This window comes from Brassica napus, chromosome C5 (genome assembly GCF_020379485.1).
Source record: "Brassica napus cultivar Da-Ae chromosome C5, Da-Ae, whole genome shotgun sequence".
Lineage (NCBI taxonomy): Eukaryota > Viridiplantae > Streptophyta > Magnoliopsida > Brassicales > Brassicaceae > Brassica > Brassica napus.
Window position 1 is genome coordinate 26,173,275 of NC_063448.1, and position 25,180 is coordinate 26,198,454.

A 25,180-nucleotide genomic window follows, 5' to 3' on the forward strand; every position below is an offset into this window, starting at 1 on the left:
AGATCAATCGAAGAATCTTGAAACCACCAAGCATACAGAGACAAACAAATCAATCGAATCGATCACGGAAGTGATCATTCGAAGAAATCAATCACGAACAAGCAACAAACCAGTATCCCAAAGCAGATCTCACTTATCGCAAGAACGACGAAGTAAAAGAATCGCGAAAGAGAGAGCAGAGGAATACTCATGGAAATGAAGAAAACGAAGCTCAGAGAACGAAGTGGAAGAAGATTATCTTTGCTCTGATACCATATCAAACTCAGAATTAAAGATGATGAAGATGGAGATTCGAGCTTCGAGATCATATAGAGAGAATAGAGAAGATGAAAAATGTTTGTTATTCTTGTTAGTCAACATATACATTTGGTTCACATATATATATGAATCTGGTTAAGCTAAAAAGTACTTAACCGAATATAACAATAAGTAAACCTGGATTTCATACTAATACTTTGGGATACCACAAGATAGAGATATTGCGGTTTATATCTTGAAAAACGCTCGTCATTTAAGGACATCAGTGTTATGGGCTAATACAAATGAACATAATGTTCCAAACCTTGAGATGATCAAGGGGGTTGTCTTCCCGAGCTTCAAGCACATGCGAACTTGTGTTTATTGAGATGCCTTGAGAAATCATTACATGTCTTTTCATTTGTGTAATAGCATCCTAATTTGATATGTTATCGACTTATCGTGTGCGTAAGAGTATTGCTCACGATGTTGACAGAGGATTTGTGTTTCATATGTTCTCGTGTGTGTCCAACAATGATCAGAGTCGCCATTATGTTTAATATTTAACTTATGCATTCAATCAACGTCTAGGACTAGTCTTGGGCCTTTCGGTTTTCAGTTTGCTTAATTATGTTTTCGAACTTTTTGAAATATAAGATTCGTTTAGTTATTTATGAAATTCTGTTCGGTTATTTCATTTTTTTGTTTGATATGGATAATAAAATTGGGATCGGCCTAATATCTGGAAAAAATCGAATCTAATTTGGTTCTGGTTTTTTCTGATAATATTGGTTAATTTGGATTAATTTAGTGGATAATTTGTTTTTGGGGAGAAAATAACAGATAAATTGAATTTTTTGGGTGATACGGTTTATAAATAGTATTCTAGGACAAAAAGACTTGCTTACTCTTCAGGACTTGAATATTGGATGTCGTTTAACTACTCCACACATCCAGTTAGGCTTGGGCGTTCGGGGGTCTGTCAGTTTCAGTTCGGTTGATTCGGATTTTCGATGTTATGCTCATAAGATCCGTTCGGGTTTTACTAATTATCGGGTCGGGTTCGGTTTGGTTCCTTCCGGGTTTGGTTCGGATTGGATTGTAACCAATGTTTGAAATCGTCCAAAAATATATTTTTTAAACCTCAAAAATTGATAAAATGTTTTTTCAAAATATAGAAATTATGCACAATTCTAATTAAGAATTAGTTAAACTATCTAAATTAACTAAAAAGTATTCAAAATAACAAGTAACACAAACTACAAAAATAAAACAATTTACAAAAATATTTTGAATACTCTAAAATATCTAAACCACCTTAACATAGATAAGAACATTAACATATTTAACTAATTTCGGATATCTTCGGATCCTAATTTGGATTTTGGTTCGATTTGGGTTATAACCAAACCCCAAAGTACTAAGCTCATAAGTCTCGTTCAGATATTTTTGCATAAAAGTTCGGATCAAATTTTGGTTTTTTCGGTTTGGATTCAGGTAAGTACTTCGGATTGGGGTAAAAACGCTCAGGCCTGCATCCAATGCAGGCAGTCCTGGTGAGTCATTTCATGCCCAAGAGGGACGTTAAAGTGTAGGCTTGAGAATTGTAATTAAAGATGTGACCCAAATCGATCTGAAAATTCCAAATATGTATTTCATCCAGTCTGTAATAAATATGAATAAATTCTATAAGACAGTATTTCAGGTTGTGAGTATTATTTGTGCATAGAGTTTGAAAACCTTATCTTTTAGAAAAATATCTACAAAATAATTTTGAATACCTCGATTTATATCTAAAAAAGTATTTAAAATATAATAAGTAGTTTTTTTGTAACACAAATTTTCACTAAAATTAGTTAGAACCCAAAGTTTAATACAACAGATTCAGCAAATAAGGCTTGCTTAGCAAGAGCATCAGCATCCTTTTTTTTTCTTCTATGAATCCAAGAGATGGAGATAAACTCAAAATCAAGAGAGACAAATAACATCTGCAATGATTCTGTACAGTTCCGCGTTTGGTGCCTCTGTCTTCAATGCATTAATGAGTTGGAGGGAGTCTGAGTAGACTTGAATCTTACCGATCCCTCTGTTTTTTTTTCAGAAATAGAGAGCTTCTCGGAGAGCCAATCCTTCAGCCATTAAAGGGGATAGAACATAGTGGCAGTGAGTCATTGTCAAAACTGGCTGCTGATCATCTTTTAAAACTCATCCCAGCCCTGCTAAATGAAGGTCTCCTCTCCATGCTGCATCCATTTTCAGGAGAGGGATGTTCAGTGGAGTCGGTGAGGCCCGGTGTGTCAACGTGTTTCGAGGAAAAGAATCCCTAGTCTGTTCATTTAATCATATTCCCTAGCAGCTGATACTGCAGTTGTGACAACTTCGTCCGCAGGGATTTCTTTATTATCAAAGACCAGCTTGTTTCTTGCTGTCCACAGAGACCATAAAATCCAAGGAGCCAAAGGTCCTGAAGTAATGCCGACGGGTGGGAGGCAGGGTCACTCGCAGAGTCTAGACCAAGTATATCCTAAATATATCAGTCCTCTAATATTAAATCTGGGTGAGAAAGGTGCAAGGATCCAGACTTTTTGCGCAAAATTGCAGTGAAGGAACAGACGAGTGATAGATTCAGTAATGATACATCACTTACAAGCTATGGCAGAGGAGATATTTCTTGCTGCTAGACATGCTCCCACTGATAAAGCTCCTTGGAAAAGCTTCCAAAGGAAGAGTTTCAGTTTTGGTGATACTTGTAGTTTCCAAATACTTACTTGACAATCAAAGGGGGACTGTGGTAAGGGTGATGTCGCATTGAGATTGTTCTTTGCTGTCCAATATCCGGAGCTTGTTGAGTACTCCCAAGACTTTGGCCCTGACTATATTAATCTGTCCGCTACCCTCAGCTTGCTTGGTTTTATCATGAGAATATTCTCTTCTTCCTGCAGGATACATCTTTGAATTGCATCTTTGTTCCAGTCTGAACCATCTTGAAAAAGGAGGTTCGAGACTTTGAGATCGATTTGTCTCTCAGGAATTAGTCCCATAGGTCGTCCCTGCTCAGATAGACTTAGCCATGGCTCTGTCCATTAGTTTATCATGAACCATTCCCAACTGCCCATCCCGAGTTACTCAAAATGAGGTCTCTCCCAATTAGAATACTCTTCCAGCCGTGTGACTCAATACTTCTTTGGGAGACCTGGAAAAAACTTGAATCATTGCAATATTTTCCGAGGAGGAGAAGGCATGTTGGGTAGTGAATAATTCTCCAAGCTGATCTTAGCCAAGAAGGCGTCATTCAAACTTTGAAAATCTCGGAAACCCAAGCCTCCAAGCGATTTCGGTGGGTCATTTTTTGAGCAAGAGACCCAGGCCATCTTTCTATTTCCGCTTCTTCCGTCCCACCAGAATCGTGTAACCGCTGATTGGATTCGTTTTCATAGAAAGACCGGAAGCTTAAAACATGTCACTGCATAAGACAAAATAGGCTGTAGGACGCTTTGGCGCATGACCATCTTCCCCGCTGTAGATAATAATTTATTTGACTATCCTTTCGCTTTGATCTTAATTCTAGCTACTATTGAAGTAAACATATCTCGTTTACGTCCTTCAAAATATTCGGGTAATCTTAAGTACATCCCGGTTCCGTCTTCCATTTGAATTTGGAGACAGTCCTTAACATAGTCTTTGGGCGATGTAGGGGCTTTCTGTGAAAAGGTTATAGAAGACTTCTCAGCGTTGATGAACTTTCCAGATGCAGCTTCATACTGAGACAAGAACGATTTCAGAGCTGAAGCGTTCCCTTTGTCGGTTTTAAACTTTTAATGAAAAACATTATTTCATCCGCAAAGAACAAGTGATCGACTCAAGGACTCCCTCTCGCCACTCGAATTCCAGTCATATTACCGGATTCTTAAGCTATGTTACACAAACCCGAGAGCACTTCACCGCATAGTATGAATATTTATGGTGATAGTGGGTTTCCTTATCGGATAACCCTCCTCAGTTTAACTCTTCCTCTAGGCAAGCCGTTAATGAGGAAGGCGTAGGTAACAGTCGAGACGCATTCCATGATCCACATAATCCATCTATGGTGGAATCCGAGTATCTCAAGAACTAGTTTAATAAAATCTCATTCAAGACTATCATAGGCTTTGCTCATATCTGTCTTAACCGCCATTGAGCATCTTTTACGTGTTTAGAGGGTTGAAGGAAGTGTAAAACCTCATGCGTGACTAGGACATTATCCGAGATTGCTCTTCCTAGCACAAAACCAGACTGAGTTTCAGAAATAATTTTGGGGGAAGGGGTTGCAGCCGCTTGGTGAAAATCTTGGATATGATCTTGTAGTAAACATTGCAAAGCGCAACCGGTCTATACTCCGCTACCGTCTTTGGGATTTGTATCTTAGAGATTTGGTGGATGAAGGTTTCATTTATCCTCGGGGTAGTTTGCCAGTCTAAAACACCTTGGGATATCTTTTACTATGTCATCTCCAATGGAATTCCAATTGGAGTGAAAGAATCCCGCTGAGAAGTCATCCGGTCTGGATGCTTTATCCGCGTGAATCGAGAACGCTGCATTTTTTATCTCCTCTGCACCCGGTAGTTCAATATGTTTCTCATTGTCCGCTTCAAGTACTCAAATTTATGTCTAATATGTTATTTAAAATAAAAGAACCCAAAATATTATTATAGAACCTGAATCATTAATAGCAGAATTCGATCGAGACATATATAAATCTTGAATGGAGCCCTATGAGACTAAACCTGTGAACCTAAAAATTCAAATAGATATTCGAACGCAAAATAAATAAGAATCGAACATTGTTTTTTTTACACACTAAAGATTCATTCTCATTAAAATATCTTATATATTAAAAGAGAATCATTTTATTAAATAACATTGCCTTAAGTTTTATTAACAAGTTTGTTATTGTGAGATGGCATCACCTAAAATACTTTAACATAGTTCATGCTTATGTGTCATCACCACAAGGATTCTTATGACTTATACTGACGTGTCCTTACCACACACATTCTCAGAGCATCTCCAACAATGACACTAAATTTGGTGTAGAAATTACACCAAATTTGGTGTTTTGGTGTCAAAATAATTTTGTCATTTCCAACAATGACACTAAATTTTGCACCAAAAGTATTATTATATATTATTTGATGCTTTAGTTTCAATTTTTTTATATTTTTATTATTTGTAATTGATAAATAATTATTCTATCACATTTAGATTATTATTTATATTTTTATTATTTGTAAGCGATAAATGATAATATTCATTTAATAATTTATTTTGAAAATAAAAAATAAATAAAATTTTAATTTTTAAATTAGGTGCAAATAAATTTAAACATAAATAATACAATATACTTATGTTTAATTAAAAAATTAATAGTAATTGAACTATATTATTAAATGAAACATAATAAAATATGTATTTTATAGATTTGGTGTGATGAATACTATTCACATTACACCAAATTTGGTGAGATGATGTCAATTTTGGTGTCTTGTTGGAGATGAAATTACACCAAATTTGGTGTTTTGGTGTCTTGTTGGAGATGGCCTCAGAAAAAAATATCAAATAATTTTTTTCTTTACTTCAATACAAGATTTGTAATTACCTAATATGGTTTAAAAATATATATATGACAATTAATAGTACTGAATATGTATAATTTGATAACAATTTTTATACCATCTATCATTTTTTTTAATTTTATATTATTCTAATATATTAAACAATCACATTAGCCATACAATATAAATTAAGATTTTTCACATATGTTACATTTTGAATTATTTAAAACGGTTATAAGTTACTAAAATTCCTATAAGTCTCACATTCAAAATTTGTGATCAATAGTTTAAAATTTTACTAAAAATATAAATGATTCAAATTTGATAGATATTCAAATAATATATTTATGTATTTTAATTTCGCTTATACTAAATTATATACCATTTTAAAAATCTATAAATATTTTCATTTCAAAATTTTAGAATTATGTATCATACTTGAATTAACTTCTATACAATATTAACTTAATCAAATCATTAAAGTGTATTTATATATTTTTTATTATTTTAAAAATACTTTAAAAACAAACTTATTTATTTAATAAATATTTTATAGAATATTTTATTTTGCGCAAAATACGGATTATTACCTAGTTTTATACTATTTCAGGTTCGAATAGTATTTTAGCCTCTACTGGAGCTACCAGACATAAGATCTCCAGAGACGAGAGTTCGATCAAAGAACTAAAATCATAACGTTATAGATCAAATAAAAGTGGTGAGAGTGTTGAGTTTTATTAAAAAATAAAACAAAACTAAGATTGGAAAGATCCCGATGAAAAACAAGCCAATGGCATCGGAGTGGACAAGATGCTGTTGGAAACTGAGCCGGTCGAAACGGTGCTAAATGAGCCACCGATCGCAAGAGCCAAAAACTTGATAACATGATCCAACACGCCGAGAGAGTTAACCGGCAACAATGAAAAACAACTCTCTCTGAAGAATACAGAGAGTGAAGAGAGAGAGAGGAGTTCAAAATGACTAGCTTCAAAGTAGCAAAATATTAAAAGTCACATGTAAGACCAAGAAAATTCAAGTTTTTATAGCTTCGTATCAGTCAGTTTCAATATAATTTTTCGTGAATTGTATATAAATTTTCGTATATCCAATTTATTTATAGTAGTTAAGTTAGTTTTTCAGGGATTTTAGCTAGCTCGTGAGTTTTCTTCATTGAGCGAGTTGTTACTAGTTCATGACTCTACATAAGTTACATAGCTCCCCAACTAGATGAAAATGAATAAGACACTCACCCGAAATCCTGGAAATAATTTTTAAAATTTTCCTTATCTGTCATCAACACATTCATTTTAAAATAAAAACTAGATCTTGACCGGCACAACCGTGCGGTTTTTTATTTATTTATATACTTATATATTTTACTTTATACTCTCTTTTGATACAAATATATGATTTTTAAGGTTGTTCACACATTAAAAGAAATTAAATATTTATTTTTATCTATTACTTTTTGGTTTTTTCTTTTAGTTTGTTTAAAATTTTATTTGATTTCTAATAGAATTCAACCACTTACATTTTTACATTTTGATTAATATTTTATTTATAAACAAAACTGCATTAATTAAAAGTAGATCATCATACATTTGTATGCAAAAAAAAAGCTAAAACATCATATATTTGTGTATGGAGGGAGTATAATAAAATTTACAAATAACTTAATGTAATTTAGTGTTATATATTATGTAATTTTATAATAGCTATGTTACGTGGCTTTTATATTATTATAAATTTTGTATTTTGTTAAAAACATATTTTGAAAAATTATTATGTAACAATACTACTTTACATATTTTCTTATTTAAAAATTAAAATTTATATGAAAACAAATTAAATTGTATCTATATAGTAGAGAATAAATTTTTTGAGATGCTGTTTAAAAACCAATTGTTTTTTTAAAGAGAATAATACATTGTACTTCAAAATAGTTTTGTAGTAAATATCATATTTGAGAAATACATTAAGTTGGATAAAATATCTTGTTTTAATTTAAAATAGACGTGAATCTTACTAACAAATATTTGAAATTGTATTTTTGAACATTAATCAGTTTAAATTGTTAGTATCATTAAATATATAATTAAACTATTTATATAATTTTTTATGTAAATCAAAAATAAAATAATTTTAATTTTGATTATATTTTATGATAACTAAAATGAAAATTAAGTACTTTTTGGAAAAAAATTAAATTGATTCTGAAAAGAGTTTAAAAGATTTTGTTAGAACTTTCTTAAAAAATATTTATTTGTATTCAAATAAAAAGATAAAATATTATAATTAATTCATGTAAAAGTTGATAAAATTTTAAATAATGTTCCAAAATAAAAATCACTTATGAAAAGTTTACACTACTATATATATATAACACAGTATATGGTTGAATCTATAGTATTGTATTTTAAAATATTATATATATATCAATACATGTTTGTTAACACAATACCTATATAAATATTGATACATGTATAATATAATTAATAATAATAAAATTTATTATGCAAATACACTAGTGTTAGGATTTTTAATATTTGATTCGATTTTATTATTTGCAAGGTAAAATTTCTAAAATTATTGTATTTGCCTAATAAATGTTATTATTATTATTATTAATTAGATCATATACAAGTATAAACTCTAGAATAATTAAATTTTATTATTATTATTAATTAGATTATAAATGGTTATATGCAAATATAATTATATATTAATGGAATATCATATTTTGAAATATGTATATCTAATAATATTTTGATTGAATAAAAGGAGAACTAAATAGGTTGTTAAGATTTTATCATGAAAATACAAAAAATAATAATATAAAAAACTTTTTAGGGATGTCCCATTTAAAATATCACACATGAAAGGAAGTCATGATTTCAATTTTAATAGTATAGATGATGACATAGCTTAGTCAAACTTATGACATGAATTTATTCTTATTATTACGTGTCCAAATTTAATGATAAATTTTAAATTTTTGGTAAAATTCTTAAAACAAGATAGTTACATAATCTAACTACATACCATAAACGTAAATTATATTTATACTTATTATTAAAATTCTAAAAATAAGATGATTGTAATTTGTAAATATAAAAGTTTTATTCAAATGAATTTATGATTAAAAGTAAGTAATTTCATATAGTTATTTTTATTTTTATCAAAATATAAAAGTATATTAAGAAATAAGGAATGACAGTTTTGATTAAAATTTAAAATTTTATGAATAGTCAAATATTTTAGTTATTTTTGGATCAGAAGGTATATAGATGATTAATCGAGTTTTTAATCTGTTAAATTTATTTGGATTCAAATGTTATATAGTAACTATTGTGTAATGATTATTGATTTACTGAGAGAAATAAAATTTATTGATGGAATAAATTTTGAATAAAAAATATAATCGAACTTATAGTCTTAAATATATAAATATAAAATAGATGAAATTGTTCATTTTACCTTAATTTTACTAAATTAAATTAAACCAAAAATTAAACTAAATATTTTTAAACCAAAAAAATTAACAAAACAAATAACTATTTGTGATTTTATTTTCTTTTATTTAAATCTATAAAATGAAATTTATGTACATATATAAAATTATTTTAAAAAATTTATTTTTACATATGATGCAGAAAATCAAATATGATACAGACACAAAGGAGAAAGCCTAACAAACATTAACCTCATAAATAATAAGGGAAACACATCATACCACATTTTTTAAGAGCACATTTCTCTGCTTGCAAACAAAAGATAATAAAAAAGTTTCATACCAAAAGAGAATGGAAGAAGCTAAAGATCAACACACTTTTGGCTCTTCAACCATTTATAAAAACCTTTTTTAACATGGACACACCTTCAACCAGAGAGACAGGAAAAAGGAAACCGAATGTCGAGTTTCAGATCTTGTCATGCCTCTCTGCCTTCACAAACGGGTTTGCTTTAGTATGTGAATCACCAATCGGGTCAGCTTCTTGCGCAGCAGCATGGTAATTTAAGGAGCAGTTGTGTACGTCTGCATAGCGGTGTGTCCCGCAGTTGAATCCAGTCAAACCAACCGTTTATTGCAAGTAGTACATCAGCTTGGTCCTTCCTTTTGGTTTTGCTACAGCTTCTAGTGCTACAACCTCTGCAACGTCTTGCACATAGGATGGCTGTACAGACACAACCATTGGCTCAACGGATTTGGTTTCAGCATCAACCAACGCAGCAGTAAAGGTTTCCTTTATGATGTTACTGGGTGATGATGTTCCAAACATTGATGATGCAAACTTAGCCCCTTGTTCCTGTTGGAACAACACAGCCTTGTGACACTTTGAACACATGTTGTTTGTGGCAGAACTTCCAAAGAAACCACAGTTGTTAACACACAGCTCGGGACCTTCGGATGGGCTTTGGTTGTCATGGTCTATTTCTGCACTTAAAAACAGTCATCCTCAGTTTCAGTACATTCATGTTCACACCAAAGCCTAATAACACAAACAGATCCTACTAAAACCTGATTCACAATCATAACCATACGATACCCAGCCATACTGCAATAACTAAGCTACCTTGGAGCTAATTTCATTAAAGCACACCTTATTCCACAAAAATGAAGTGTAGGAGAATCATTTAGAAACAGTGAAGCATCTAAACTCCTATATATCCAACACAACCTTTCTTAACAGAAATAAAAACGATAAAAATAGCTTTTAACCATACAAAACCCACAAATCAAATCATTAAACAGGCGAGAATCGCAAAAATAATAATAATACAAAGCCCATATAGCTCATCTCATTTCCACTCAACACTACCTTCCTTCACATTATTGATAATAAGTTAGCGTTTCATATCAGAACAAAGGTTGAAACTTTTTCCAGCAATTCAATTCAAACCCCAAAGACAAACAAAACCCACATGAAAATACTACGTACCGATCAAATCATTAAACATTTTGATATGAGCCATAATTATTTAAAAAAAAAAAGCTATTAACCTGACACCCCAAGAAGCCTTTGATCGATTGGTTACTAAACAAATGAAAAGAGAGACAAAACCCCACCACGTAAGAAAAGCCTCCAAAACACAAAAGGGGAAATCGAAATTGAAACTGAAAAAATCATAAAGCAAAATAGAAAGGACGAAGAGACCACTTTACAGTACATATCTTTCTGAAGAAGATCGCCTCTGCTTAAGAGATCCAGCATAAGCTGAGAAGTAAGAGGAGGGGCAACAAGGTCGGCTTTTCTAGTTTCTATAGCAGATTAGATCTGGAATATGCAATTGCACGCTTCAGTTTTGTTTTATTTTCTGGATATCAGTTCAACGGAACAAGTGCTTGCCTACCCCTGGATCTCATGAATCAATCCAGCAAAGACATGTTATAAAACATGGAATGAAAATAATATTGTTTAAGTGGAAAAGTAAGTAAAAGACCACAACACCTTAGGAAAATTGAGATATTTACGAGTATAATCTAGTTCTATCCGGTTCCAATTAGACATATTTCGTGTTGTGACCCAAACCAAACAGAAACTGTTAGTTATTTTTAAACCGAAGGAAACCCAGACGGAATTCGAAAAACAGACCGATTCCATCCCCGCTAATCTAAATGCCCAAATTAAATTGAGTAAAGAACCCTGATTTTATATTCCACTTGCACAAAGGCAAATCGATTTCTCCCAAAAATCCTCTCTTAGTTGGAAAAGAGAATCATCGAGAGAGAGGTGAATCGAGATGGTTGAAACAAGACGGGGTAAGAGGAAGGAGAATCCGACGATTGTTCAGACAAACGAAGCGGAGAAGAAGAATCGAAAGAAGAAAAAGAAGACGGAGACGCCAGAGGAGCCAACGACAGTGACAGATGGGGTTCTGTTGAAACCGATAAATGTACTCGTGGAAGCTGCGGCGGCTGTTGGTAAAGAAGGGTCTCAACCGAGCAAATGTTCTCCAACTTCATCTAGTGGAGCATCACCATCGGAAGAGGAGGAGGAAGAAGACGCAAGTGAGCAGGAACTTCCAAGTGAGCATGCGGGAGATGATGAAAAGAAAGAGGAGGGCTCTGATGAAGAAACTGAAGGAGAGGCGGGTGGTTCTGAAATTGAGTGAGCTGGTTGCCTATGGAGAGGAGAATGACGGTGAGGATGAAGTCGGATCCGCTGATGTCCCAGAGGATAAGGAATTGGAAGGTGTAGTAGAAGGTGATAAGGATGTGGACGAGGAGGGGAAGGAGGACGACGACGAGGTAATAATTTAGGATTTTGAATCGTAGTTTTGTTTTAATTGGTAATGTTTTGGTGAAGGAAAGAAAGATGTGTATAACTAGGAATTATGGTATAACTATACGTAATATTAGTATAACTTGGTGAAACATTGAGAAAATTGATAAAATTAGTAATAGGTAGGTATACGAGTGAATACTATATTAAATTGGTAAAACTATTTGGATTACTTGTATAACTAACGGAGAACTAAATGTAACTTGCAGGAATTTGAGCCCACCAAGGCAATCAAACCAAGTAGAATGTTCTTCTATCATACAGAGTACAAGAAACAGATAAAGCTAGAGAAAAGGTGTTTGATAGTAGACGTTATTCAGACGTTTAAGACTCTGAAACCGGAGCCAAGCAATGCGGAGAAGAGGTGGTTTGAGGAGCATCCACAGTTCCGTCACTTGTTCCATATGAAACTGGACGCAAATGCAAAGAAGAAGAGCTCAAACCACAAGGTTCAGGAATTGTGGATGTTGTTACTGCGTACTACCGATGTCGCGAGGAGAAGAGAAGTGTGGTTCATTGTAAATGGTGTTCCCATCCGTTATGGGCTGAGGGAACACACATTGATATCAGGCCTAAACTGCCGCAACTATCCTCTCGGATACAAGCAGTTTGGTGATAGGAAATTTGTAAAGCGTCATTTCAAGGAGGGAGAACCAATAAGGTTGGAGGATGTGAAAGCAAAGCTGGTGGAAATGGGACCCCATAGAGATAGGCTGAAGATGATGGTTCTATTCTTTTTAGGAAGTGTTATTTGTGCGCAAACGAAAGTTGGGCCAGGAGCCAATGATGTATTGGAATTTTTTCAAAGAGATGTGGATGATCTCTTGACTTCTGCAAGACGTTTCCATGGGAGAGATACTCCTTTGATTATATAGTCAAGGAGATCTCGCACACAATGGATCATTTTGGAGGATTGGTGAAAGAGAAGACGCTATATATGGCCACTTTCAGATTTTTGTATTCCACTAGAGGTAAGAAATAGAACATTATGACATTATCAGGTTATTTATTGTATTGTTAACTCTTTAAAAATGTTGTTTGTGTAGCTTCTCACTTTCAAGACAATTCCTAAGTTGGGAATGAGGTTTAGACAACCAGTTGAAGAACTTGATGAAGAGTGTCCGAGGGTGTGCCAGTCAACGTTCAAAAAAACTGAAATGAAAGGGAAACCTCTTGCCAGTGTTAATTGGGAACTGGATAGTGTTAAGGTAAGTGTTTCCTCCTACAAATTTCATTCATAATTGGGAATTTAAGAAAAATTTGTGAAACTGGGATAATTTGGTTAAACTGTTTGAGGAAAACTACGGAAAGATGAATAAAACTAGGATGATTTGGTAAAACTGTTTGAGGTAAACTGGAATAACGGTCAATTTTTTATGTTAGTCACAAGATATTCACAGCATCCTGCCTACCAGAAATAATGAAGAAAAAGCTCTTTTGGCCGATCTCACAGAACCATAGGATGACGTTGATGTGTCTGATCTTGCTGTAGAGAGCTGGGAAAAGCGTATCAGTGAAGGATATCCAGTTTTTTTTCAAGACATATATGAAGAAGACACTGAGGCGCGAAAGGTAAATGCAGAAGAGGCAGTCCTTGAAGGCATTGGTCGAGAGGAAGAGGTGGCAGAGCAGAAGAAGTTGTTGGAGGATGTGATAAAAAAACTGGAAACTATTGGAGATCAGCTAGAGGTAGTGGTGAAGACGCAAGATAAATTTGAGGAAAGGTTGGACGCGCGTGAGTCCGCTGTGAAGGAAGCTCAGAAGGGGAAGGAGAAGGAGAAGAGGAAGTGAAGAAAAGAAAAATAAGGAACTTGTTTTGTTGTTTCGGCTTGTAAAAGTATTTTTAACTCTATGCTTTTCCTGGATATTTAGGAAGTTGTTTAGTGGATGTTACAATTACGGGATCGTTTTAGGACGTTAGAATTTCAAATTCATGATGTTGCAATTTGAATTTCATAATAGATCATGGAAGAGTTAACAACATGATTAACACATAATAGATATTAGATTAGGTCTTAATACAAGTCTTAAACAAGGAACCAGCAAGGGAAAGTTTTAAACAAACAAGGAACAAAAAGAAGACAAACAAACAAGGAACTAGACGGAACCAGACCAGACATGGAACAACATTATTATGGATGGGTAACACGCTTAAGCTGGTCCTTGAGCTTGTCAATCTGTGCATACATCTCATCCACACGACTCAGCATGCCCTTAACATCTTCCTCCATGGCGAATACCCATGAATGACAGAAGTGGAATCCATCATTCTGCATATGGAAAGCAAATTGAAACACTAGTTAATAACCGAAACCAATCAAGGAATCATCACTCATATTCATACAAATAAAATCAAAACCCTAATTAGATGAAATGTACCTCAAACTTGGCGCAAGTGAAGTACCTCCTTCCAGGCAGAGTATCAAAGTCACCGGGAAACTTTATAGCCGGAGAAAACTTGTTGACGATTCTTTCTCCACAGAAACATCTGGTCAGAATCCCGTGATGGGCGTCGTTGATGTACCCACGCATGTCGTTTTCTCTCTTTGCTTTCTTCATGTCACGGTACTCCTCGTCTGGATGCGTCATGATTCAGCGAAAACAAGAGAAAGTTGGATTCTTTTTTAGAGAGGGAATTCAAAGAGAGACGGATGGATAAGAAAAAGTGAGCTGTTCCGGTTGGGATTGGGGAGACAGTTATTTCGATATAGGAAAAATAAAAAGAAACAAATGTTTTAAGTGTTTAAGCGGGAAAACAATTTTCATTTCCCTCCACTCTATTTGTTCTTAGTTATACAAAAGATACTAGTTATACTAAATTTGGTCATAGTTATACCTTTGGTGGTTTCTAATTTATTTAGTTTTACTAATCAATATAATCAGATATTTTAGTTTTACTCTCCAATATTGTTTTCTAAAATGGTACTTATATTGTTGTATACAATAATAATTTGCAAATACATATAACTCGAACATCTCATTTCTATGTAGTTATTCATGACAAAAGTGTGATTGGAGTGGTAAGGTTTTATAATGCACATATATGACATTTCTTAATTTTTCAATTACAATTATCACATTTGTTTGGACGATAAGTTATTGTTGAGAACTCAAATGTAAAACTATGATAACCGAGTTTAGATATAGATAATACTAATGTCATTTGAAAACAAATAAGAGAGGTATAATAGTCAAGTTTTGCGCAGTTGTCCGAAACAAACACAAGACAAACAAACAACTTCATGCAGGGGGAGGACCACCATTTCCAAATAACAACCAATTAAAAAAAAAGTTTTGCCTTGCCCGCCTTTTGTTCTGGGTCCTTTTACGCATTTTTCCACAAGAAGGTGATATCACTCAAATTACCCTAAAGAGTGATTTATACTCTCTCAAATAAGAGGTCGAGTTGTAATACTTGGGATCGAATTCACAGGGAGGTAGAAAACCTAAGGAATCTAATATGATTTGTTAAGCAAGAATGTTTTTAGAGTTTTTAAATATAAATTGCAGTTTTTTATATTGAACAAGTATTTGTTCAATAGCAGGTTTGAGGTTTTGGTGCTTAAAAAAGAAATAGCTAGACTTAGGGTTTTTATTCAGAAAACTTGGGATTATAATCCTACAGATGCCTAATGAGTTGCATGCATGATAATGTAAAGCTCAACTACTTGATCAACAAGTCAATCAGCTCTCGCATGTATTGACTTGTCTATTAACTAGATCTAATGATCTCAACTGTTTTTATTTTGATCAATAGAAAGTGTCGATCGATAATCCTATAGGGATATCGATCGATACACCTTTTGCACCGTCGATCGATTATTCAAGTGTAATATCGATCGACGCACTCTGGTCAAGCTTTATGCGTAGGTTGAATGAAGGCTCATTAAGCTCACTAGATCAGCTCTCGCCTTGCTCATAGCAAGAAACATAGTTCTATTAGAATGTTTTCAGGATGAGAATAAAGCTCTCGCTTTTATCAATCAATCCAAGGGCAGGTTCTAGGTAGCTAATCTAGACACATGCATTAATGAACAATCCTAAAGATGGTTATCACAACTCAGCAATCTATAGTTGGGGCTAATCCCTCCTAACCTATTTAAACCCTAAAATCTAACAATGGAACTACTCAGACATGGCTAAGCAATTCATAACAGCAGTTAAGTATAAAAACTTCATTAGAATAGTAAATAGATATTAATGGAGTTTCAATCACAAATTATAACTTTGGATCTTCTCTCCAATCTATTTAAATCATAAAAACCTTTGCTGTGAAAATAGTAAAACAATGAAAGCACACTTTGCCTCTAACATGGCGGCAAAGCTTATATAATTAGGGTAAAACTCGTCAGGGGTAATCTTGTAAAATGGTGAAGTCTTGGGCTTCAAGTCGGCTGTGACCAAACGGGCTTTCTGCGGGCTTCACTGTCGATCGATACACAGATGTGATCGATTCTTACTCTCCGATATCGACCGATTGTCGAGCTCGATGGTCATCTCGGGTGCTTGCTCCAAATATCTCCAAAATGCTCCAAAATTATCACTTATCTCCAAAACACTCCTTATCTTATAAATATAATAAATAGACTCTATAATATAATATTTATTAGTAAAAATACCTATAAACTATGGATGAAAATGGGTCAAATTCATAGTCTATCAACTCCCCCAGACTTATCCTTTTGCTTATCCTCAAGCAAAACAAACAGGCAGTCTCTCTGAAAGGGGTTTTAAAAACAGCAGGGACTCACATGATTTAAAACTTAGAATCATCACCTCTACAATATTGCAATCCACATCTAAGAAGTCCTAATCACAAAAGTACATTATACCATATCCTAGCTTAGCAACCAAATTCATCTAGCCAACAACTTAGCAAATCTTGTCTTTCATTCCCCTCTACCAACCTCATTTCTCAGCATAAAATAAAAAGGAAGGCTTTACCTTGGGAGTATCGACCACAGGATGCAAGGATTCTCAAACAAGTATCTGGACCTGCAGGTAAACTTTAGTTTCAATCATCTCTCTCTACTAATTTTCTCTCTTAGTCAAAGTCTGCTTATATGCAAGATCATTGACCAAGATTGGACAGGCTTCCATGAATCAAGCCTTAATGGTGGTTGCCACCAAGTCATGTTCACTTCTTTTTGACATATATCCTAGGATTATTTATGAAGCAAGCCTTAATGGTTTTAGCCACCAACTCCTGTTCTAATCCTTTACCTATGAAATTCTTATGAAGCAAGCCTTAATGGTTGTAGCCACCAAGTCTTGTTTGAATTCCTTCTTAATAAATCTCTATATATTATAATAATAAATATTTTTTTATTCTATTTATAATGTATATTTCGAAAATAGAGAGAGAAATGGTGATAAATCTATATACACAAGGCTTTACCTTCCAGACTTGTTTTGAAGAATCTGATCCCATGTATACCAAGCCCCAAGACAAGCAGTTGTGTCAAGTTTAGTGTTGGAGGTCAGCTTTGGTTCCTTCAAAACAATCTCAGCAAGAGTGGATAGTTGACAGGTTGATCCACTTTAGTATCTTTAGTATTATCTGCAATCAGTAAGTCTAGAATGGTGCTAAAGAGTGGTTAGATATCTAGCAAAATCTATAAGTTCATAATCCCCTTCTTGACTCAATAATAACTTAATTTGAAAACATTTTAATAGACTAATAAGTAGATAAATATCAGTAAACCTTTCCCCAGACTTAAACTACAATGTTCCCAGTGTAAATTCAGTCGGAGCTATGGTAAGAAATAAATCATAAGGACTCAATGTAACAAGTAAGAACGATATACCAGACCGAAATGAATGTTGACCGATGTAAGGATGTTGATATCGGTCGACGCAGGTAAGGCAATGTCGACATTTTGCATCGGTCGATACTGATGGCAATGGTCTACTCGGATCTTCTTTTTATTTTTTTTTATTTTTATGACCTGCAATAATTAAAAACCAACATAAATAGTATATCAATAAAAACTTAATAAATATTACCTAATAGTGGGTTGCCTCCCACTCAGCACTTTGTTATAGTCATTTAGCTTGACTTTGGAGGTGATTTGGCTAGTAGTGTTGAGAACTGGGACTTGTTGGAAAACAAGTATCCATCTCTTCTTTGCGCTTGTTGAACCATGTACGAGTGAAGTCTCTCATTGCTTCATCTCCTCTGTGCCATTTATCTTTCATTGCTGCAGTTGTGTTTTCAATCCTCTGCAGTCTTTCACCAAGACTCTCAAGGGTGAACTGATGTCCAAGACTCTCAAGGGTGAACTGATGTCTGGTAAGTGCGGCGTAAGTGTCGGCTGAGATCTCCTCTCCAAGGTAATGTGTGTTGGACATGTCGGATGTCATCTTTGGTACTAGCCGGCCTCGGTTTGTAGCGTTGTCGACCGATGTTCGGTTGTGAATGTCTGTCGATAGGTTGGTGCGTCTGTCGATCGATAGTGATGCTTCTGGCCGATGGGCAATGTAACTCTGTATCTCCACCAACTCCCCTTGTATAGTTTCAACCTTGGAGGTCAAAGCACTAATGCTAAGATCCATTGGGAAATAGATGTCATCACATCTCCCATCAAGCCTCTCCTCTGTAGTTTCCAGACCTCTATAGATCCCTTCTACCAACTGATCTATCTCTTCTCTGGTGTGGAAATCTGGTTGAGACTTCATCGTATGTGGGCGTGGCGGACTGTTATCGATCGATGTTGTCAAGCGGTTGTCGATCGATGTGTGATGGTGCCTGTCGATCGATGTAGGTGGTCTGATGTCAATCGATGGTGGTTGTCTTCTGTCGATCGATGGAGATCGAGCAACGTCGGTCGTGTGTTGAATTCTGGCTATGTCTTGCTTCATATCCTCCATGCAAGTAGTTAGCCAACTGATACTATCATTCAATGGATAGTAGACACCATCAAGCTTCATCTGGAAGGCTTCTTTGTTCCTCTCATGTTCCCCACAGACTCCATAGAACATCTCATTGATCTCGTCCTTGGTGTAGATCTCTGGTACCAACTTTGTATGTGTGAATGAGCTAGCATGTTCAGGAAGACATATGTAAGCTGGCTCATCTCTTGAAGCTCTTTCCAGAAGTCTTCTGATATCCTTGGTGTGAACAGGAATTGTGCGTCCATCTAGATCTTTGGCGTACCTCTGATCATCTCTGTAGACTCCATACTCATCTTTCTCCTCCCAGTAGAATTTCCTGTTACCAAGAGGTCATAAGCTCTTCTGCCAAATTCTGGCTGTCTGTCGACCGATGTTGGGACGTCAACTTCGATCGATGGTTGAGTTGTATGTCGAGATCGTTGTATGAAGCTATTGTCTATGCCACCAGCTGTGTCATAGCACTCCTTTGTAGCCTTCTGTTCTGGATTGATGCGTTGATGCATGAACAGATTGTCTGCTCCATTGGTTGTATGAAGGATATCTGCAATATCTTCTCGAGATACGTGTAGTGTGCGTCCGTCTGTTGATTTTGCGTAGCCATAAAGGTTCCTGAAAATACCAAATTCGTCTGGAGTTAGATACTGGTTATCTAATTTATCTTTTTCGCTTACAGTGGTTTTCGGTATTGGACGGTTATCGATCGATGTTGCAACGTTGTTGTCGATCGATTGTTGGTGACGTATGTCGATCGATTGTTGATTACGAGTGCCGATTGGATGGCTGATACGAGTTCTTTCCCAAGCAGCTTCTTCTGAATCTGATCTGTTTCATCGCGTCTTTGCATGTTGAGCAGCTCCTCGTCTGTGAAACTATCTTGTAGGTTATCTGCTCCTGGTGTGTAGGTTGATGTTTCTACTGCAAAGCTCGCGTGGTGATGTTCATCTGCCCAACTGCAAATCGAGTAGTTTCCTTCTCGCGCACGGTTGAAGTAAGTGTCGACCGATTTGTAGTAGGCAGTATCGGTCGATGCTTGCTTTCGGCATCGTTGTTGAGGTTGAGTGTCGATCGATAGCCAGCTCGTCATGTCGATCGATGGTGCATTCTTTTTCCAAGAGGAATGATGTAAGAGTCTATCTTCCTCATCAAGGATGGCTCTGTACTCAGTAGCTCGTTCCTCCTCATAGTCTTCATCATACTCGTATGTATGCATATTTTGTCTGGTGTAAGCGGCAATATTGGGGTTGTAGTAGTCGTTCTCTCAATCATCTGGACGACTATCGACCGATTCGTCATGTGGTATGTCGGTCGATTTCTGATGACCACTGTCGATCAATGTTGCTGTGTGAGTCTCGGTCGACGCTGAGTATTCAGTTTAGTACTCGTTTCCACAGCGGCAAGCTGTAATGATTCCTGGATCATTGATTCTTCTGGAGATCGTCTGTGGCTTCTTGACTGGGATAGGGTCGTAGTGGGCATTGGGATCGATGAGTGTTAGACACAACTGGTTGGTTTGCAAGTTGCACACTGCTCCCACTGTTGACAAGAAAGCTCTCCCAAGTAGCAGAGAAGAGTTCCAGTTTAACTTGAAGTCCAAGACATGGAAATCAACTGGAACTAGGGCATTACCAATCTGCACCTCTAGGTCTCTCACAATTTCTCCTGATTTCCTTTGGGAACAATCCACAAAAGTGAGCAATTCCTGCGAAGGCTCCACCTGCAGACCCAGATGGTCTGCCATAACCCTTGGTAGGATGCTGACTGATGCTCATGTGTCGCACAAGGCATGTGGGAACTCAATACCCTTCACCGTGCATGGTATTGCAAATTACCCAGGATCACTCTTCTTCTTCAATGCAATCCTCATCCTCATCATTTCTCTAGCTTCACAAAACATTCTCCTGATGTCTCTTCTTTCTCTCTGGTTTCTTTGAAGAACATCCACAATCTGTGGGTATAATAAGCCTCCTCGAATGGCTTATGTAGAGGAATCTTGAAGACTCTCTTTCGGAAATTTTTCTTTTCCTTTTCATTAGACCCCCTCTTCAGATGTTTCGCCACTCTTTCATTTCTTCTCCTTAGGGTTCTTCCAGTAGAAACCCTATCATCTTCCATAGGATCTTCTCCATCATCTGAAGGTGTCATGACGGGCTCTGGTGGGTATTATGAAGGTTTGGGTTTGGGCCTGAGTGCATTAAGTCGTGCAACATCTATCTTCGGCATCTGCACTCGGTAGGTAATAGGGGCTCGTCGATCGATAGGCGGTGAAGGTTGTCGATCGATATTGGCCTCTGAGTGTCGATCGATGTTGTTGTTGGCATGTCGATTGATTCAGACGTTATCAGGGCTGGGCGGATGTGGGTGTTTTGCTGCAAACTCCTCGTGAGTTAGAATCTTCACGGCATTGCAAGACGTGGTTGACTCCGTAGGCGTTGTCGATCGATGCTCAGGAATTTCTGTTGATCCATTTGGGTTGGTGTATGTCGATCGATGTTCGGTGTCTGGCGTCGATCGACACCAATGCGATCCGCCGAAACTCATCAAACTCTCTACCTCGAAATCACCTTCTTGCAGCTTCTCTTCCTTCACCACTTGCCAAAAATCATCCTCAATGATGGCATTCACGTGGTGTTTCATCACATCATCCCCTACTCCTCTTGTTGAGGCTTCCTGCCTCCTAACAGCATCTCCTGTCTGCACAACCTGCATCTCCATCTTCTTCACATGAGTGCTCAAAGTCTCAAACGTTGTGTTCAGGATGGTGTAGACAGAATCTATCTTCCCATTGAAAGTCCACTGTCATTCGCTGTTGTGCTTCAAGAACCCTATCGAGCGTCTCTTCAATCTTGCTTTCTTGAGTAGGGGGCGGTGGCTTCTGGTAGTAGGAACTTCCATAATTCCTGTTGTTGTTGTAGTTGTTGTAGGGTTTCTGGTACTGTGAGTTTTGGTTGAAGTTACTCCTATTTCCATAGGAGTTTCTGTTTCCACCCTGGTTTCCAGAACCTTGGAATCCAGTTCCACCAATGTAGTTCACCACTTCTTCATCTGCTCTACCTTCTACAGCTTCTGCATCTTCAACAAAGCTAACATGCTTCCTGAGAAGCTTGTGAACACTCTCCAGTTTTGCCTTCACTTCATCCATCTGATCATTCTCAAGGATGGTGGCAGATCTTTTCCTCTCAAAATTAGTGTTCTTGGTGTTGTTGCTGGATGCTAGGTTTTCAATCACCTTGACTGCCTCTTCTGGATTCCTGGTGTTGAAGTTTCCATTGCTGGAAGCATCAAGACCCATCTGGTACTGCACCGCGATGCCTTTGTAGAAAGTACTGAGTAGTTGTACTTCATTGAATCTGTGGTGTGGACAGTCTCTCTGGTAAGACTTGAATCTGATCCAAGAGCCTCTGAATGATTCCGCAGGCTCCTGAGTGAATGTAGCAATCTTGCTCCTCAAGTCTTCAGCACGCGCCTCATCAAAGAAATTGCATAAGAATGCATTCTTGATGTCGCTCCAGGATTTAAGAGATCATGGTTGTAACTGCTTGAACCAATGCAGAGCTTCTCCAGCAAGTGAGTACATGAACAGCTTGCATAACAGGTAGTCTTCAGAGACTCCCTCGGCTCTAATAGCAGAAATCATATCCTCGAACCTCTCCAGACGGTCCATAGGATGCTCGTGGGATAATCCATGGTAGGGCAGCTGTCCCAAAAGCGTGTAGTACTGCACTTTCAACTCAAAATCTCTCTCAATGGTGGGAGGAAGGATGGCTGATCTGTTGGTGTAGTATCGATCTGGACGGTTGTAGTCAGCCAACATCTTGGGTTGCGCAGCCTCATCTACAGGTAATGTAGTACCTGTAGCAGTAGCATCAGGCTCAGGGATTGCAGCCCCTTGAGCATATATTCTCTGACCTGCTGCATTACGCAGATGACCCTCCTGGTCATGCAGGTCTTCATTGTTGTCGCGTACAAGTATCAAAGGCGCAACCATACCTCGCGGCTCAGTATCGATCGATGTCCGAGATGGAATGTCGATCGATGTCGGATGAAGGATGTCGGTCGACAAAAGGTGAGTGTTGTCGGTCGACAGTGGTGAGCGAGTATCTGTCGACGAGACTGGTGTCTGGGTCGACGGTGGTTGAGCGGAATCGAGCAACACAGAAGTGTTGTTGTCGGTCGATAAGGAGCGCGCTGCCTTGCGGATCGCCTATTTATTAATTTTTGTTAAGTTTGAGTGGTATCAAATTTGGCGCCGTTGACGGGGAGCTTTGATCGCCTATTTATCTAATTTTTGTTAAGTTTCTGACATAAAATATTTCTTGGATTTAAAGGTACATGCCCAACAGTACCAGAAGCAACAAGGAAACTCAACTGATCGACCGACAACAACACTTATGTGCCGCTCGATTCCGCTTAACCACCGTCGACCCAGACACCAGTCCTGTCGACAGATACTCGCTCACCACTGTCGACCGACAACACTCACCTTTTGTCGACCGACATCCTTCATCCGACATCGATCGACATTCCATCTCGGACATCGATCGATACTGAGCCGCGAGGTATGGTTGCGCCTTTGATACTTGTACGCGACAACAATGGAGACCTGCATGACCAGGAGGGTCATCTGCGTAATGCAGCAGGTCAGAGAATATATGCTCAGGGGGCTGCAATCCGTGAGCCTGATGCTACTGCTACAGGTACTACTTTACCTGTAGATGAGGCTGCGCAACCCAAGATGTTGGCTGACTACAACCGTCCAGATCGATACTACACCAACAGATCAGCCATCCTTCCTCCCACCATTGAGAGGGATTTTGAGTTGAAAGTGCAGTACTACACGCTTGTGGGACATCTATCCTACCATGGATTATCCCACGAGCATCCTATGGACCATCTGGAGAGGTTCGAGGATCTGATTTCTGCTATTAGAGTCGAGGGAGTCTTTGAGGACTACCTGTTATGCAAGCTCTTCATGTACTCACTTGCTGGAGAAGCTCTGCATTGGTTCAAGCAGTTACAACCATGATCTCTTAAATCCTGGAGCGAAATCAAGAATGCATTCTTACGCAAATTCTTTGATGAGGCGCGTGCTGAAGACTTGAGGAGCAAGATTGCTACATTCACTCAGGAGCCTGCGGAATCATTCAGAGGCTTTTGGATCAGATTCAAGTCTTACCAGAGAGACTGTCCACACCACGGATTCAATGAAGTACAACTACTCAGTACTTTCTACAAAAGCATCGCGGTGCAGTACCAGATGGCTCTTGATGCTTCCATCAATGGAAACTTCAACACCAGGAATCCAGAAGAGGCAGTCAAGGTGATTGAAAACCTAGCATCCAGCAACAACACCAAGAACACTGATTTTGAGAGGAAAAGATCTGCCACCATCCTTCAGAATGATCAGATGGATGAAGTGAAGGCAAAACTGGAGAGTGTTCACAAGCTTCTCAGGAAGCATGTTAGCTTTATTGAAGATGCAGAAGCTGTAGAGGGTAGAGCAGATGAAGAAGAGGTGAACTACATTGGTGGAACTGGATTCCAAGGTTCTGGAAACCAAGGTGGAAACAGAAACTCCTATGGAAATAGGAGTAACTTCAACCAAAACTCACAGTACCAGAAACCCTACAACAACTACAGCAACAACAGGAATTATGGAAGTTCCTACTACCAGACGCTACCGCCACCTACTCAAGAGAGCAAGATTGAAAAGATGCTCGATAGGGTTCTTGAGGCACAGCAGCGAATGATAGTGGACTTCAATGGGAAGATAGATTTTGTCTACACCAACCTGACCACAAAGTTTGAGACTTTGAGCACTCATGTGAAGAAGATGGAGATGCAGGTTGTGCAGACAGGAGATGCTGTTAGGAGGCAGGAAGCCTCAACAAGAGGAGTAGGGGATGATGTGATGAAACACCATGTGAATGCCATCATTGATGATGATTTTTGGCAAGTGGTGAAGGAAGAGAAGGTGATTTCGAGGTAGAGAGTTTGATGAGTTTCGGCGGATCGCATTGGTGTCGATCGACGCCAGACACCAAACATCGATCGACATACACCAACCCAAATCGATCAACAGGAATTCCTGAGCATCGATCGACAACACATACGGAGTCAACCGCGTCTTGAAATGCCATGAAAATTCTAACTCACGAGGAGTTCGCATCAAAACAC

At 37.1% G+C, this 25,180-nt stretch overlaps 3 protein-coding genes across 9 annotated transcripts; 1 reads left to right on the top strand and 2 right to left on the bottom strand.

Moving 5' to 3' along the window:
* Nucleotides 1–9,446: 9,446 nt before the first annotated feature.
* LOC111206041 (zinc finger A20 and AN1 domain-containing stress-associated protein 2) lies at nucleotides 9,447–11,226 on the bottom strand. 6 transcript variants are annotated; one of them, XR_002658319.2, is made up of 2 exons: nucleotides 10,988–11,226; nucleotides 9,447–10,263 (listed from the first exon to the last, which is right to left on the bottom strand). XR_002658319.2 is itself a non-coding variant. In XM_022702333.2 (2 exons), exons 1-2 carry the CDS (start codon nucleotides 11,039–11,041, stop codon nucleotides 9,911–9,913), a joined length of 402 nt encoding a protein of 133 aa, XP_022558054.1. In that variant the 5' UTR covers nucleotides 11,042–11,196; the 3' UTR covers nucleotides 9,447–9,910. The 6 variants fall into 6 exon arrangements, 1 of the variants encoding a protein (XP_022558054.1); XR_002658318.2 differs by having other exon boundaries at nucleotides 10,998–11,210; XR_002658320.2 differs by having other exon boundaries at nucleotides 10,985–11,200.
* Nucleotides 11,227–11,721: 495 nt separating this feature from the next.
* Nucleotides 11,722–14,095, top strand: LOC111206571. Of its 2 annotated transcripts, none has more exons than XM_022703811.2 (4): nucleotides 11,722–12,078; nucleotides 12,322–13,083; nucleotides 13,159–13,320; nucleotides 13,496–14,095. In XM_022703811.2, exons 1-2 carry the CDS (start codon nucleotides 11,722–11,724, stop codon nucleotides 12,985–12,987), a joined length of 1,023 nt encoding a protein of 340 aa, XP_022559532.2. In that variant the 3' UTR covers nucleotides 12,988–13,083; nucleotides 13,159–13,320; nucleotides 13,496–14,095. The 2 variants fall into 2 exon arrangements, with proteins under 2 accessions (XP_022559532.2, XP_022559533.2); XM_022703812.2 differs by having other exon boundaries at nucleotides 13,605–14,095.
* A 149-nt stretch (nucleotides 14,096–14,244) lies between these two features.
* LOC111206149 lies at nucleotides 14,245–15,562 on the bottom strand. Its single transcript, XM_022702521.2, has 2 exons — nucleotides 14,492–15,562; nucleotides 14,245–14,382 (listed from the first exon to the last, which is right to left on the bottom strand). Exons 1-2 carry the CDS (start codon nucleotides 14,699–14,701, stop codon nucleotides 14,245–14,247), a joined length of 348 nt encoding a protein of 115 aa, XP_022558242.1. The 5' UTR covers nucleotides 14,702–15,562.
* Nucleotides 15,563–25,180: the final 9,618 nt, after the last annotated feature.

Excerpts from the sequence above, each read along its gene's own strand:
- LOC111206041 (XM_022702333.2), bottom strand. The coding sequence starts at position 11,041 with ATGCTGGATCTCTTAAGCAGAGGCGATCTTCTTCAGAAAGATAT. Across the intron at positions 10,269-10,997 it reads GATCTTCTTCAGAAAGATAT|TGCAGAAATAGACCATGACA; the intron begins GTACTGTAAAGT and ends ACTGTTTTTAAG.
- LOC111206149 (XM_022702521.2), bottom strand. The coding sequence starts at position 14,701 with ATGACGCATCCAGACGAGGAGTACCGTGACATGAAGAAAGCAAAGAGA. Across the intron at positions 14,383-14,491 it reads TCACTTGCGCCAAGTTTGAG|AATGATGGATTCCACTTCTG; the intron begins GTACATTTCATC and ends TTCCATATGCAG.
- LOC111206571 (XM_022703811.2), top strand. The coding sequence starts at position 11,722 with ATGTACTCGTGGAAGCTGCGGCGGCTGTTGGTAAAGAAGGGTCTCAAC. Across the intron at positions 12,079-12,321 it reads GGAAGGAGGACGACGACGAG|GAATTTGAGCCCACCAAGGC; the intron begins GTAATAATTTAG and ends TGTAACTTGCAG.